Below are 16259 nucleotides of genomic sequence, written 5' to 3' on the forward strand. Positions count from 1 at the left end.
CCTAAAGCTCTTTTCTGTGGCCTGCAGAACCTGCGCAGATTCAGCAGAACAGTACTGATGATGTATAATGATGGTGGAATTTTTCTAATTTTCAATGACAATCCAAAATTGATTGGAAATTGATTCTGGAAGATGCTTAGGCCCAGGTCTAGATAATTGGAGGAAACAACATCACAAAAAAAAGGTCCACAATCTTATCTCCGTCTGTCCATCATCATAGTAGAAGGCATGATTTTTCTATATCAGAGAGAACATGAACATCCTAAACATAATCAGTCCTGTTGTACTTTTGTTCTGTAATAAACTGGTCTTCTTTCTCTTTGTTTGTGTTAGTTTATTTAGGCAAATACACTGCTTGTAGCATTGACAATTCCCTCCACCCATTCCTGGTTAGTTTTTTATCCTTTTATTATTCCCATTAGTAAATTACTAGAAGAAATAGAGTTTATTTATTTCATCAAACACTTTTGCGTCTCTTTTGCCACTTATTTTAATGGTAAAATAAGTTATTTTACTTTAATACCATAGTAAAATAAGTGGATTAGGCCTAGTAGAGGCTTACACACATTTTTATTTCCTGTTTTGCGAAGAAATACCTACCAGAACATTACATCCATTCCCACATTATTCTACAGGAGGAGCATATATATATGTAATCACAAGACTACGACTGATTTACTTTGGCCATGTCCTGCATGCAAATTCATTGGAGAAGTCAATGACTGGTTAGTGGACAAAAAGAAGGGGCAAGCAAAGAACACTCTGGTTTGATAACATCAAAACTGATACAAAGATGAATATCCAGCAACTGAAAGAAGCTGCGCTTGACAGGGTAGAATGGAGAGCACTTGCCTATAAAGTCGCCAAGAGTCGGACATGACTAAATGGTTAAAACGATAACATATATACTGTATGTAAGAGAGGAAAGGACATAGTCCCGCCATAAACATCAAGTAAAAGAGACTATAGTATCCATATGTCACAATGCCATGATATAAATGTTGCAAATGGTATAATGTCTAAAATCACATATTTTACATACATGTAGTATATAAAGATGAGCTGGGTGGCATCTTTTTCTTCTGGTTCCCTACAGACAGCATTGGTCCCTCCCTTCTCAGTCACCCACCTGCTCTGCTCCTACGGCTGGCATACTACCCAGTTGGCTCTCTGCTCCACATTTTGCTTTGGGACCACTCTCACTCATTACTGCCATCGTTTTATGACAGGCTCACTCTCTCCCTAGGGTAGCTATAGCACCCGTGATTGATACACTCTTTAAACATTTCAAGAAACTGTTCTCCAGCTTTAACTCCCAGTGCTATTCTTGTCTCTCTCTCCAGAATATGCATGTACAGAAAACCTAGGAAGGGGATGTGGGCATGTGTGTGTGTATGTTTGTGTAGAGAAAAGCCTGGGAGATTCATTATTAGTATTAAAGATTACACTTGGTTATGACTTCTCAAAAACTAAAAAACAGAAGGAGTGGCAGTTCTGGGATTTAAGCATCCCAACTCCAACCTTCCATTTTAGGCTGGAAAAGGCTTTTTTTCAGTTCTACACTGCAGAATGTCCTTTTATTTATTTAAACATTTACAGAATGCCAACTATCAAAGCGTGGTTAGCAACAAATATAGAGATCATACAATCATTTTTTATCCATTTAAAAGTCTGAGTAAAAAAAAACAATGTTTCCGAAGGGAAGGAGTGCTTTAAAGAGTTTGGATGTGTCTATTGAGCTGTCCTGAGGCCAGGTCAGCGTTACACAAGGGGCGCTAACAAAAGCTATTCTTTCACATTGATTTTAAGAAATGGTAGGGTTATAAAGGCTAAATTCTTAAGAAACATTTGCTGCATTAGATTTGGCACTGCTAGGAATAAATCTACTGGTTGAAAGTATGGTTTTGGGGGTCGTTCACTTTTTTTACTCGATCAAATACTGCCTCTCATACTCAGATCCCAGAAAGGCGCCAGAACTGAGCAAAAGGTATGGCCAGTGGAGAATTTGGTGAGTACTGAACCTGTGAGATCAACTTGTACATATTTCTAAACCACCTGTCACTTCCTCATAAAATGTGCTTTTATGAGTCAGACAAGTAAAGTCACTTCAGCAAACCAAGCCTTTGTGGAAGACTCTCCCTCCAGCCCGATGAAATAGGATCCTTCCCCACCTTTTTAAACTGGAGATGTTGACACAATCATTTCTCTGCTGCCACAAAGCAGAAACATAGCCTAGACATAATAGTCAAGGCAGAGAAGCTCCTCTGCCACTTAGTTTTTTATTGTGCATTAAATGCCCTGTTAATTCAATAAATCCCATTTACTTATAGAAGGAAATGCTATTATAGACTTAGTCTTTTAAATAACAGTTAATTAAGCAAGTTCACTCTTTCTCTTAAATGGCTTTTAGCTCTGGGGGAAAAATGACTGCCCTTCATTTTCTCAGTAAGGAAAAAACATCAGCCAACTCTTCTTTTAAGGGCCACAGAAAGAATTCTTAAAGACCAGGATTCTTGCTGAATGTATAAACGCCCGCAATTTGGGGTTACTCCTACACAAAATAATCTTTAATTTTTTAAAAAAAATGAACAGAAGCCAGCATCTCCTGTAAAACAAGCAGCAGAAAGGAGCTTTGCAAAGGTATATGTATTTTGTTGTGGTTTCTCCCCTATGAATTGGAGTAATATGAAGGGCTTACTCCTATCATATGTTTTTGTGCTGTATAAATACTCAAGGGCAAAATCCACATGCAGCATGTTGAATACGAGCAAACCTGGGGACAAAATCAGTCACGTGGGAACTGGTGATCTTAATATCTTTTTGAGGATATGTATCCAGAGACATAATCAGCCCAGAGAGCTAATCAGTTAATTGCCAAGCCCCCAAACCGAAAGGTAATCCTGTGTCTTGTATACCTAGACATCCTCATGGCAGCCAGCCTTGCTCGGAATGTACCTGCGCATCCATGGATCTACTTGAAAAAAATTGCATGTGGTGGGACCCTGTGGATCAAAGCTGTAAAATGTAGGGGAAAAAAAGTTATGAATAGAAAAGTGATTTAAAGAAGACATCGGTGTCCATCCAGGTGTCCCTACATATATACAAAACTAATAGCCACAATGTTTTGGATTTGGAGCTTAATTTGATTTATTGATTACTAAAATTATACCCCTTCTTTCTGCTTATATAAGCCCTCAGAACAGCTCATAGTCTAACCATAGTCTTTCCTTCTCGCTCCAATTTAAATCTCAGAAGAATGCAACCAAGCACAAACATCCTTTCTGCTTATGATCAAACTGATAATGCAGACAGGCTTTGGAACATTTCTGTCAAATCAAAAGGCTGAATAGAAGAAGTGCATGATGGGCTCCAGAGAGATGCTTGCACATGGCACTTATGCTTGTGCGGGGCACTCCTTGAAAAACCCCAGTGTGTCTTATGAAAAGAGGTCAACTTATTGCTTCTTCAGGTTGTAGTAGCCCCTAATCCTGGTTCTCCTCATTGCCAATAGCTCCAGACTCCCAACGCTGGATTAAGGCACTTCTCTGGCGACGCAGGAGTCGAGGACTTCTCTCCACCTGTGAGGTTGAATGGGGAGGGGGGAGGAAAGGGAAACAGGAAGCAATGGTTTGTGAGGTTCAAGAAACCCATGACAAAGCAAGTATGCGAACTAAGTCCAAGACTGATGCCATGACTAGTTCAGAACAAAGAAAAACACTCAGCATCATTTTTGCTATTAAACTAATATTTATTTTTCCCAGCCTCCAAAGAACACAATTTGATTGCACTGTCAACATCAATAGTTGCCTCTACTGGGCAATGATTTATGATCCAGCATTATTCAAAAAGTAATTCAAAAATTGATTAATTCATAAAACTTAATAACATGCCTAATATACCCTTTATGTGTTTTGTTGCAAATTAAGTTTTTTCCTAGATCTGATCTTAAAGGAAAAAATTTCCAAATCTTGCCACCTCAAATGCCACTATAGTTTGGGATCCATGGTTTCTATTTGCCAGTTCACAAGTCTATGCAATGCATCCCCGCTTTGAGTTATTTGCAAGAATAATGAAGGCAGGATACAAATAAATCAATCAATAAATCTGGAGCATGCTGGATTAAGTGGATGCACATCACAGTAAATGTGTCAGGATTACTGCCTTAGCCCTTGAAGGGGAAAGCCCAGACATGATCTGCTTCTCCTTCTAATGCTAATGGGAGCTGGGTATGTCATGCTTTCTCATATTACACAAAAAAGATCATGTGCTTTTAGTAAAAAGAATCAAATAATAACAGAAATCTAATTACATTCTTTACACTGAGGCCAAGTAAGTTTGTTCCTTTACAGGTTAGACTCTCAGTCAAGCTTTTCAAAATGGAGGCTGGCATGGTGATAGATTGACAATCTGAGCCCCATTCAGTTTTATCCCATGATGTACAGCAATTATGGACTAAAACTAGATTGTAATTTGCCAGTGGATCACAGCTCACCTAATTTTTGATGATGAAGCTTCTTGCAGTTATTTCCTGACAAGATCATGCGTCACCTGTTCTGGCAAAGCTACACTGGCTTCTTGCAATTTTAGCCGAATTTAAGCTGCACAGAGATTTGTTGCCAGTTTGTCTCTGACTTTCCTGGAAGTACTAACTGTAGGAACTAACCCAGAGGGAGGTTCACTGAGAATTGACTAGATATAAGGCTTTCTTGATGACAGCACCAACCTGGCACAATTCCCTCTTCTAGAATTAGAACTACTTCATTCTCTGGTGTGTTTTAAGAAGAAGTTAAAAACTTATTTTTAAACCCAAGCAAATGGGTGTAAACTGCTCCACTGCTCCAAATATGTCATTGAAAAATATAGAATGGATTTTCTTTTAAAGGGCTGGAGCTATGCAGTCTAAATACTAGTGTGTTGTTTCATTTGACAGCATTTCTAACAGCCCCAGTGTAAAAACTGGCATTTAGAGAAGTTATAACAGACCTGATGTTTTATAAATCTGTGGGTTTTTTTAAAAAAAAATTATATGGTTGATCTTTTGTATTTTTAACATGACTCCCTGTTGGCTTGACTGAAATCAAACAGGATAGAAATATGTTAAATAAATAAATAAGCTCCAAATTTTTCCAGCAAAGGCACAACTTATAATCTTGTCCTCTAGTGCTGGTAACAGCATGTTGGCCATTTAGGCCATTTATTTCCAAGATCCTCTTCCAGGAAAGGGGAGAGGTCCAGGCATGAAAAGAAACATAGAAAGGATGTTCACAAGGAAGTCCCTGCATAGAAGCTCTTTCAATCTTATAACAAGCCGATTGCTTCCTACTAGAACTTCAGACACAAAAACCTGAAAGGCCATTGCTGTTGTTTTTAAATTATCTCAATAAAGGACCCCCAAAAAACCCTGAAGCATGTGAATTTTCTTACAATATCTGCAGCCACGTGAGATTAGATATGAAATTCCTAAGAATAATAGCCCAGCACTACTATTACAGTTTAATTATTTTCCTGCTGCTATCAAGGGCAAAGGAAACAAATGTAAATGTATTGCAGTACAATGAGTCCATTGAATGAGTTTTGTTAAAAAAAGAGGGGGGAGGAGGGGAGGAAATCAGTATTTTTTCCCCTGTTTTAAATAGTAGCAAGGGTTTTGTGTTCTGCAGAAATGCATGCAGGTCAATTTTGTGAGAATGGCTTGTGCAAGACATTATCTTGTACAACTCTCTCTGCAAAAGATGAGAGTGTGGCAAAGTTGAGCCATTTTTTCTATGATAAACTACATGAGTTAGGTACCATACCATTCTATTCTCTTTTAAAGAGTCACATGCAATGGAAGGAGCTGAAGAGTGCACATCCAGACATATTATTGAAGAGCTGAATTTGCAGGAGCCCCACTTTAAGCATGTACACTCATGGCTGCATTCTACCATATAAAAGATAAGGGGCTTAGTTTTCTCTGTCATCCTGTTTTTATTTTATTTGTAAAATGTCTACACCACTCATCCCTCCTAAGTGACTTTAGGTGGTTTGCAAATAAAAACCATAAAAAGAGACATAGTTAAAAATAATATTAAAAAACAGAGTTTAAAAGTATTAAAAATTAAGAATTAGAAAAGTTAAAAAAAAAGATGGAGGGAGCACCCTGAAAAGCCATCCACCAACCCCAAGGTTGCATGGCATTCTTACATCCCCATGCCAATTGATCATTAATTAAATAAATACCACTCATTAATGCAAACAAACAGAGATAAATTCATTCAAGTTCCATCCATACTTATCACACCATGTCATAAAATGGAACTTAGTTAACCAGGTAAACCAAGCAAACACCTCACATATTCAAAGTAAATTCCAGAGTCTGATCTTTGCAAAAGAGCATATTCTTAGCAAACTGCAACTGTTTCTGTCATATATGATAATATTCTGGTTTATGGTGAAAGACTATGGGGAGATATCAACTTCAAAAGCAAATCAAAGCTATCAGTGACAAAGAGAGGGCAGGCCCTTGCTGTTATTTTAAATAGTTTATTCACTAAACACAAAGTTTTGAACAGCAAAGTTTCTTTTTTCTAAGGAATTAAGAACCACAGTGTTAACAATGAGAAAGATGGCAAAGAGAAAGAACAAGTAGGAGGAAAAACAAGGGAATGGTTTTGCATCCATAGTATTTATATACTTTGCAATCACATAATTCCAGGTTCAATCCCCAGCATCTCTAAGTGCAGCCAGGAAAACTTACTATAGAGTAGAGCAGCCTCATCTTTCAACTCTAATATTCCTATGTGTATATTGATTACAAAGCCCATCACTCCTGACAATACCACTATGCTGCTTGGAAGCGGAGGGAGTGATAGGTTAGAGATTATAGAAAGCCTATTGTTTAAAAATGTAGAACTTCTGTTGGTTCCAGGGCTATACTGGGATTTCCATAATACAGCATGATTTATATAGTAAAAGTAGGTGGGACCAGATATATCATTACCAAAATTATTCCTCTAAATCATTTTGGATTGGGTTGGAGAATTGCAAAAACTCTGGGAAAAAACTAGAAACTTTGCTCCTGTTCTGAAGCCACAAAATGAATGTTGGTACTTCTCATTATCCTCTATTTTTGGACCCTTGTTACAGGCCATCCACTGAGGGAGGGTCAGACTGAAAATGAAGAAAAGTTCTAAGAACCTGAATTTTGACCTGTGCCAAGGTAACCATCTATATTCCTGAGAGGAGAGCTTAAGGCAGTATGAAATAATTGTGAGGAGTCAGATGGAATATGATGATCCATGGTTAACATCTCCTACAAGTGTCCCCCCTTTTTAACTTGCCTGTTACTACTTTAAGTGCTTCAAGAATGATGAGTACTTCCCCCCATTAATGGGATTTTTTTTATGGGATAAACAAAGATGGTGGTAAAACATGGGAAGGTTTGGAAAAGAAACAAGAAAAAGTTATCTGAGTGTTCTAAAATAAATCCATGAATGAGACAGGAAGATTATGCCCCACATTCTTATTGGATCGTAGCTTTATCTCACATATGCATTTGGAAGTGCTAAGAGCTTGCTACATCTAGCTTTATTCCATAACACATATGACATGTCATAGCTGTGAGGATAACTGGAGCTTCCCTGCTTGTTACCTGGTGGAGGCCATTCACCTGAATGTTCTCTGAAGTGCTTTGAGGGGGCCAAGTGACCTCCAGTTTCTTGCAGGAAGGTCTCTCTGCAAAGAAAGAAAAGGGAAGCTAAGTCAGTTTTAGGAGCTACACAGTCTCATTAGCAAGAGAATGCTTCCGTGGTCATTCCTCCCAACTAGCAGCTTGTAGTCACTTCTAAAGTCATCCATCCATCATTATGCCAAAATAACAACAACAATAATAACAACAACAGTCAATTGCAAAAGGCAGCTTTACTTGGAACAGCTTATATCCTGAGATGACATCTGTAACACTATCAAACATCCAGATCTGCCTATCCCAGGTCTTTGGAAGGACTTGATATAGCTAGACAGAAATGCCAAATCCAGTCTGGACATCTGGCTGACTGTGTGATGAACCATAAATCATGTCAACAAAGGATGCTATGAAGGTGTTATAAGTCAATTGTGGAGAAATTGCCTGAGCATATACAGAGTTCTTTTTCTCATGCTTAAATAACCAATAACAGGGAAGGGCTTTAAATTCTGTAGCTGGGTTGACACATTTATTTAAATTTGGTTCTATAAATGATTTACTACTGGCAGGACTCATACTGTACATCATGTTAAAAAAACCTTACAGATTATAAACCATGATGGTTGGGTTTGCATAATACACTTAATCCCAAGCCACTTGTGGCTAGGCATAATATAAGAATGAAGACAGCATTGCCTGAGCACTGCCACTGCCACAGACAAATCAGAAATGGGTCCTTCTTCCTCCTGTTTCTGCCACAGTTCTTTTATGAGTTCCACACCTCTTTTGAGAAGATACTCAGAGCCATAAGCATTCACACCCAGCTTTTCCTTTCAGTCTTGCCTCTGTTAAAGTTCAACCCAGTGTTTGCTATAACACCCTAGAAACCTATTTCCACCCTCTGGATACACATGCCTTGTCTGCTGAATGCCAAATTCTCATGCTACATTTCACTCTGTATTAGCTGATAGAGAGAGACTGATGGTTACAACAACTGATGAAATTAAAGAGATTTGAACACAGGTTTTGTCCAACATTCTTTTATCACTTCATCACATTAGTAGGCAAGCAGTGAGACATCCAGGTATCAACTGCATTCCTTTCTTAAGCCATAGAAATCAGCAGCAGGAGGTTAGGATGAAGTGTTAGACCTTCAATCAAGGTCTAGTTTTCACACTTCCTTACTATCGGCCCTGTTGACGGCCTTATGGGAGCTGAAGGCAAAACACTTGGATGGACCAGATTGCCTGCCCTGGTTTATTTTATATCATTAGCTCATTTTATCATGTTGGAATGAGGAGGAATCAAAATGCATTGCTGTCTTTAGGAAGAGCAATGTATGAAAAAGCTAGTGGCAAACAGACTAAATCAAGATTAAAAACAGAATTCTGTGGCATCGATGCAGAGTTCCATGACATCACAGTTGATCACCAGATGCAATTTTCCTCTTTCTTTCTTCAAGCTTGAACAAATGGCATAAAAGTGGTCAGTGCTACCAGTATAGAATCCTTTCCCCAAACATACTTTTGTCCTCAGGTTTCTGTGCATTCCCATTTTGCATTTTTTAAAAATATCCTTTTACTTTAGAGAAAGCAGACTAAGCAGCTCTTTCACGGTCATGCAGTGAGACCACATTGCAATGTGGACCAGATCAAGCACTTTAAGCATTTGACTCCAACAAACTAGTCTCAGGATGAGTGGATTTCAGAAGAGGCCTGCAATAGGAAAGCCAATATCCATCTGGATTTGCATGCCTCTGCTGGATGCCCAGAAGCCTCCAGAAAGCACAGAATGTTAATGAAATCATCATTGTTTCCCAGCTTATGTACAGAGTTATGATGCTTCTAAAAAGTGATGGTTTTATGCATAAACTGATGCAATTTCCCCTTAGAGCCATCTAGCCAATCTTCCCCAAACAACAATTCTCCTATAAATGAATGGGGAATTCTGGGAGATATAATCCCAATGCATTTCAAAGTCCTCAGAGTGGAGAAAACTGATCAAAGTTATTGGCTATTATAACTGGAGTGAATTCCACAGTTTGTTCAATTATGATCTATTCCTGAAGAACTTTATTTTAAGTTTTTCTTGCCCCTCTATTTCACCCAAATTCTTTTTTTACTTTCATTTCTTATGTTTTAATAAAGCCTTGCCCAAGTTGGCATTTTTCAAATGGGCTACATATCCCGCCTGGGATAAAGGGAGCTGTAGTCTATTTGAATGACAACAGTTTGGGAAAAACTGTTTTGGGAAAACTGAAGAGAGGAATTAGAAAGGATCACTGCTTGCTTTGATTCTTCAACTCAAAGCCAAGCATGTGGTCCTTTTTTCATTCTTGTCTTCACCCCATCTTCCCACTACTACAGTACTTACCTGGTGGGGAGGGAACTTCCTCGGCTTGATTGGAGTCTTCTGCTGGCTGACAAGGCAATGGTGAGCCATACAGGGCGAACCTCTGCCTCTGCAGCTCCCGTTCTCTTTCCTGGACCTCCCGGACCTCCTGCTCCAACAGAGACTGAGAGCTTTTGGCACGCAAGCAGACAAAGGAACTAGCCAAGGTGGCTGTCCCTGGCATATGCTGCTTTGGTTCTGCTAAAAGACCAGAGTCCAGGATGATCATATTGGACATCCGATTGGCCTCGGCAAAAGATGGTCCCCTTGCATTTTCTGTGCAGCTGTTGTTGCTGCTGCCATGTACCATCTTTTTGAAGTCTGGTGTCTCAGGGTGGGAATGTTGCTCAAAAACCATCTTCTTCTCCTGCAGCTCTTGGGGTGTACCACGGTCATAGGTGCCTCTCACTTTGCCCAGCTGCACTAGGTCCTCTTCACGCCGACACTCCCGTTGAATCTCCCTCTGCATCTGGACACCAGCCCACTGACGCTCCTTCTCCTTTGGCATTAGGGAGGATGTCATACTTTGGTTCAAAATGGGTTTGATGCACACTTCCACATATTCCTGGGTACCTCGAGAACTGCCCAGGCCTCTCTCCCTTCGTAGAAGTTCTTCTCTTTCCAGATGTACACGGATCTCTCGCTCAATTGGGGTCTCAGAAGGGTTCTCAGGCTCATAGGTATTATTTCCCATCAGGTCTGTAGGGCAGTCTGATTCTTCAGTCACCAAGTGTTGCTCAGCAGGAGATGCAGCAAGAGTTGGATCTGCTGGGCTCACCAGATCTCTGGTAGTGGTGGGGTCTGCAACATCAAGTAGTAATCCCTTTCTTGGTGTTGGACTCAAGCCAGAAAGCTCTGTAACAATACCTAACCCATTAGCTAAAGAGGCATTAGCCAAACCTCGAGAGTCTACTCTGTTCCTGGTATCTAGCAGATCTTCGGCACTGGCTAAAACCATTGCACCAGCTGCCTCTTTGGGACAAGTTGGATCACTTGTACCCGTCAGGCTTTGTGAGTCAGGAAATGCTTTGTCCAGTTTGTTGGCACCAGTCAGATTCTCTGTTCCCTCTGGCTGGCTGGTATTTTCTCCTGGCTCAGAGTCCCTGGTCGCTTCTTTTTGCCTCTCAGATTCCAGCACACACTCTGCTCCAACCGCACCCGGGGACTGATTATTATTGCCGGCTCCTCTTGACTCATGAATAGCCAATCCTCCCCTGTCTTGCCCGTCACATACAGGAGCCAGGCCCTGGTGGGCAGGTCCACAGGAGTCATTGGTTGCCACAGGAGACTGTGCCGACACTTTCTGAGGTAGAGTGTCACAACCTGTATCTGATGCCCTCTGCTGGCAGCAGAAGTCAACATCTAGCTGGGAGCCTGCTAATGCCAGGGAAGATGAATTTGGACTGCAGGAAGAATCTTGGGTGACCTGCTCATCAGTTGCCTGGGAATTGTCTTCCAAGGCTTTTCTCAAAAACTGCCCATTGAGATGATCCTGGTAGTCTTCTGAAGCTAAAAGTAACTGATCATTCTCTCTATTGGGCATTTTTTCTTCATTACCTGGTTCTGTAATTTTTTGGCCACTTGACTTTATTTCTTCATGAATGTTGGTAGGATGAAATGTTCCCTGACGTTCATCTGTCAAATCAACATTAGAATGATTGGAGATAAAACACTCTCCCTCCCCTGTTTGGATTTGAGAATTGGTCTGCAGACACAACAAGTTGAGAGATTTAGGTGAAGTAAGACCTTCGCTCTTCTCTTGGCAGGCAGGAATTTGTTTGAGGCTATTAGAAAGCTCTGGTTTCTCTGGTGAATCTGAATTCACATCAAATGACTGGACAGAATGATCTACAGTGTCATCTTCTATCCTTTGGTCTGGTTGATTAGAGATGTCATTGGAGGTCTGTTGCTCTGAAGCAATATCTGAAGCAGTTTCATCATAAACAAGAGGATTCTTTTTAGTCTCTTGGACACATTCCAAAGGTTTCAGGAAATCATCAGGCACAACAGGACCTTTATCAGAACAGTGATACAGCTCGCTCTCCACTCCTTGGACCTCTTGTATTGAGATTCCATTTGAGTGCTTCAATTCTGGAAAAACATTTAAAGTACTGTCATGACCTTCAAGACAGCTGCCATTCTCTCCTTGTGCCAGCTGGCATGAAGTGTTTTCTTCTTTCTGCTGCTCTGAGCAGACATTTGGCATTTTGATGTGGCTATTCTCTTGCCCTTGGTCTAGTTGTTTGTAGACAGGTGCCATATTAATTCCTTGCGAAAGCATGACTGGAGATGAGGAGGCTTTCTCCACAGGGGCATCCTTTTGTATTAAGTTGGATGATTCTTCTAGTGTATTTTTTTTGGCAATGAGACTGTTGGCATCTTCAAGTGGGGTTATCAAGGGGTGATTGGCTTCAGTGGTTATGGAAACATCCTTGACCACATCCTTGGTTCCCACCATCTGCCTGAATTCATCCCTGTCTGAGCTTTTCTGGTTGCTATGCTCCAGCCTGGAGTCAAAAGGGGGCAGGAATAATGCTTCTGTGGTCATATGGGAAATGGTTCTTTCTCCAACAGATCTAGAACAAAGAACATTCATCTCTTCAATGTGACTTGTCGCTTTTCTGATATTCCCCTCATCTTATGAGTTTCAGCTGGGAAGGCAAATGAATCAATCCCAGCAAAAACTATAAAGGTTCTTTTGGTAAATTAGTGCCTTATAATTTTATTGTTGTATGTATTTCGTGTTAATAATTTAGGTAATAACATAGTTATAGAGGACATAGAACCATAGGGCTGGAAGGGACCTCGGAGGTCTGCTAGTCTAACCCCCTGCTCAAGGCAGGGCCTTTGCATCATCCTAGTCAAATGGTTGTCCACTCTATTTTTGAAAACCTCCACTTTTCAAAATTTGCTAGCCTTTCAGGTGCTGCTATAGTTCCTGATTTTAAGGAAATTAGAAATTTCAATGAGACAATGGCTCCCCCTTCTGACAATAAAAGGAAAAAAATATTGAAGGGCAAAAGACAGATTTGCAAAAAGCTGGTAGGGAAATATCTGGAACAGAATATGGGGATAGCAGAGCAAGAATAAATATTTTCTGCATTTCTCTTATATTTTGGATATCCCTTGGATATTTATGCCTATGTTGCTTTTAATATTTGCCTGTCCACATCAGTAGAGGTTGAATAAGAAAGGTTCTTCTAGCTCACCTAATCTAATGTTCAATTATTGTTCTAGAATGGAACGGAACGGAACGGAACAGAATAGAACAGAACCTTGGAGGTCTTCTAGTCCAGCCCCCCTCTCAAGCAGGAGAACCTATTGGCCAGGGCTGCCCTTCAGAGTAATACAATGGGCACTGTTCTCCTGAAAACCACACCAAAAGCATGTCAGGCTAAGTGTCAGGTAACACTCTGTTGGTTAAAATTACAAATATTTGCATAATAGTGGTCATATTTCTGGCATTCCCCCAAAACCCATCAATCAATTACCACCAATTAGCTTTAGAAACCATATGCTTCTTTTTCAGGCTCAATTCTGATATAATTCAATCAATGTTGACTCCAAAGTTAGCAAAGAGCAGTGGCTGTTCCTCTCAAAGTATTTTCTGATCCTTCCTTTATTTATGCAATTGAATGGAACTTTACAGCAAAACATTAGACCTATAGCTTAAAAGATTGCAGTTTTAATGAAAAGCCTCAAGTATTGTACTCAGCCTCAGAAGAACAACAAAAATGAGCATGGCCAAATAGGTGGACATCTTTGACTTCCCTGGAACCAGACCAATTTTAAACTTCTCTCCCAGTTAGGAACTGGGCTTAGTGATCCATGTGTAATAATTGCATTCCCCTTGGATTTCAAAAGGCTGGTGAGTACTAACTGTTTTCCCCCTCTGTCCAAATCTTTCTTCCCCCATATACTTGGATACGAAAAAAAAAACCCAAAAACAACAACAACAACAACAACAACAACAAAAACCTTGCCTGGAAAACTGAATGAAAGATCCATCAACCAGCCCATTTTAGGAATAAGATGCCAACATTTTAAACAAGCAATCTCTGATAGTTCTAGAACTGTGCAAGAAACAAAATGCTCCCATGAAAAACATATGTACCAGCATTGATCAAGACTTGCCTTCCATAAAAAAAAAACGACCACGGTTCAGGAGACTGTTCTGCTACCACTTGAGGAAATGCTCTTCCTTCTCTGTCTCCAGGAATTGGGGGAAAAAGGGGGAGGGGGGTTTGAAAGGTCCTTCTTCAGCTATCCTCAACAGGCATTCAGCTCATCTTCAGATCCTCAGAGCCTCACTTCATTTCATTTCATTACCCCCTGCAGTTGCTGGCTTTATGGATTTTAGGCAGCCAAGGGGGTAGAGCAGATGCCTTGCATAGCTAATCCAGTTTCAAGTCCTTCCACTGATACAATTAAAAGCTTGCAACTGTATAATTAAGGAAATTCTCCATCTGCCAGCATAAATCTATGCTTTGATTATGCGAAAAGCAGGTACAACAACATTTCTGTTCTTCACAGACAGCCGTGAAGTTCAGATGTAGGAGCTGAGAAAGAGAAAGCTGGGGAAAAGGGAGTGGAAATCCTATTCTTAGAAACAGACAAAATTAGATGTTAAAGGTATTTCAATCCACTATTTTTTTTTTTTTAAAAAAAAACTTTCCTGTCTTTTAGTGACAAAGGCATTTTGCCTGAGAGCAATGGCTGTCAAAGAGGTGACCCCCAACTGGATGCTTTGATGTAGTTTCCTCCCAGCCAACAAGTTGTAAATCCATGAATGGTGAATAGATAAAGGGACAATGATTTGGGGGAATGGCACAACTCCAGTGTCTGCAATACCACACCTGAGTCAGTCTGGAATAATGGTTAAGGAACCGAACTGGAAACTGGGAGACTGGGAGTTCTAGTTTTCCCTTAGACATGGAGTATACCTTTGGGTGAGCTGCTGTTTCTCAGCCCAACAGAGTGGTTATTATGGGGAAACCAAACTTAATTATACAAAATAAAGGCAGGCTATACATCTAATAAATAAATATGTTCTTAATCATTTTCTTTCTCTTTCTTTCCCTTCTTCCCATGATTCTCAGTAGAATTACACAGTGCATAATTGCCTGCTTAGCAACCGCCCTTTCTTTATTCATCCCTTCTTCCCTGCAGCAATGCCCAGCAGGGGTTTCTTAGCAGCCCAGCTGGAACTCATCTTACCTGCCTCTGATGCTCTCGATCTCGCCTAGACCCTTCCTCCCTCCCTGCCAGCCAAAAATGTATCCAGTGCTGAGTGCTTAGTGCCTCCCAGTGTTTTATGCTCAGCCACTCAGCCAATTACTCGCCTGAAGCTAATCTGCTGGCAAGACTCCCTCAGCCGAGACTACAAAAAGAATTGCCAAAAAAATGTATAACCCTGAGGCCCAAAATGCAGGTGCACAACCAAGCTGAGGCAGCTGGCCACAGTGTTAAAGATCAGCTTTATGAAAGAACATGTCTAGGCTTCTTTAAAAAGCCAAGGTGGACCCTGGCCTGTCAAAAGTTCTTTGCTATGAAACGAATGGAGTTTCCAGCTGTACAGAAATACTATAGCTCCTAATACTAAGCAAGTGCTGCATTCACGAGGTGTGGGGGGGAACCATTGTCTTCCTATTGCGACTATGGATTTGGAGGCATCCATCTTGTCACTGTTGGAACTGGGAGGTTAAAATAGTGAGCCAGTCTCTGACCCAGCAAAATATTTGTTTGGGGGGAAGGACTGCATTTGTTCACAAACTACTTATTTGAGAAGAATAATTTTCATGCAGATTAGCATTCCTGGCCAGTTTTCTTAGAGAAACAGTAAAAGGGGTGGGAATAAGGTTTTCAGTGCAAAGTAGTTCTTTGTTTTCTAGTTGTATTACCTTTCCTGTACTGTCCTTCCACAGGTAAGATTACTCCTCTTTGCCCACAGCATTCCCCAGTGGGAGATGCCATGCCCAAATAAATAGGGAATCCCATCTGAAGCCTCACTGACCCATGAGGTGGACACAATGGATGGATAGAAAAACTGTCACCTCCCAAAATATTGATTTGGGATTGTCCTTATAGATCAAGATAAGGAACAGCTTTCTATTTTCTTATTTATGCGCAAAATGTCATGAGATTACTTATGTATAAAATGTCATGTCATGAGAGTGTAACTCACTCAAAAACACAGCAGAAAAAT

The 16259-nt window shown here is 40.4% G+C and overlaps 1 protein-coding gene across 2 annotated transcripts; it reads right to left on the reverse strand.

Moving 5' to 3' along the window:
• Positions 1-553: 553 nt before the first annotated feature.
• Positions 554-15367, reverse strand: MISP3 (MISP family member 3). 2 transcript variants are annotated; one of them, XM_039329690.1, is made up of 4 exons: positions 15272-15367; positions 10037-12630; positions 7649-7713; positions 554-3578 (listed from the first exon to the last, which is right to left on the reverse strand). In XM_039329690.1, the coding sequence occupies exons 2-4, from the start codon at positions 12600-12602 to the stop codon at positions 3483-3485; spliced, it is 2727 nt and encodes a 908-aa protein (XP_039185624.1). In that variant the 5' UTR covers positions 12603-12630; positions 15272-15367; the 3' UTR covers positions 554-3482. The 2 variants fall into 2 exon arrangements, with proteins under 2 accessions (XP_039185624.1, XP_039185622.1); XM_039329688.1 differs by having other exon boundaries at positions 7631-7713.
• Between the last annotated feature and the right edge of the window lie 892 nt (positions 15368-16259).

The sequence above is a fragment of the Crotalus tigris genome, unplaced genomic scaffold, assembly GCF_016545835.1.
Source record: "Crotalus tigris isolate CLP2741 ecotype Arizona unplaced genomic scaffold, ASM1654583v1 scf7180000024407.359931, whole genome shotgun sequence".
Classification (NCBI taxonomy): Eukaryota; Metazoa; Chordata; class Lepidosauria; order Squamata; family Viperidae; genus Crotalus; species Crotalus tigris.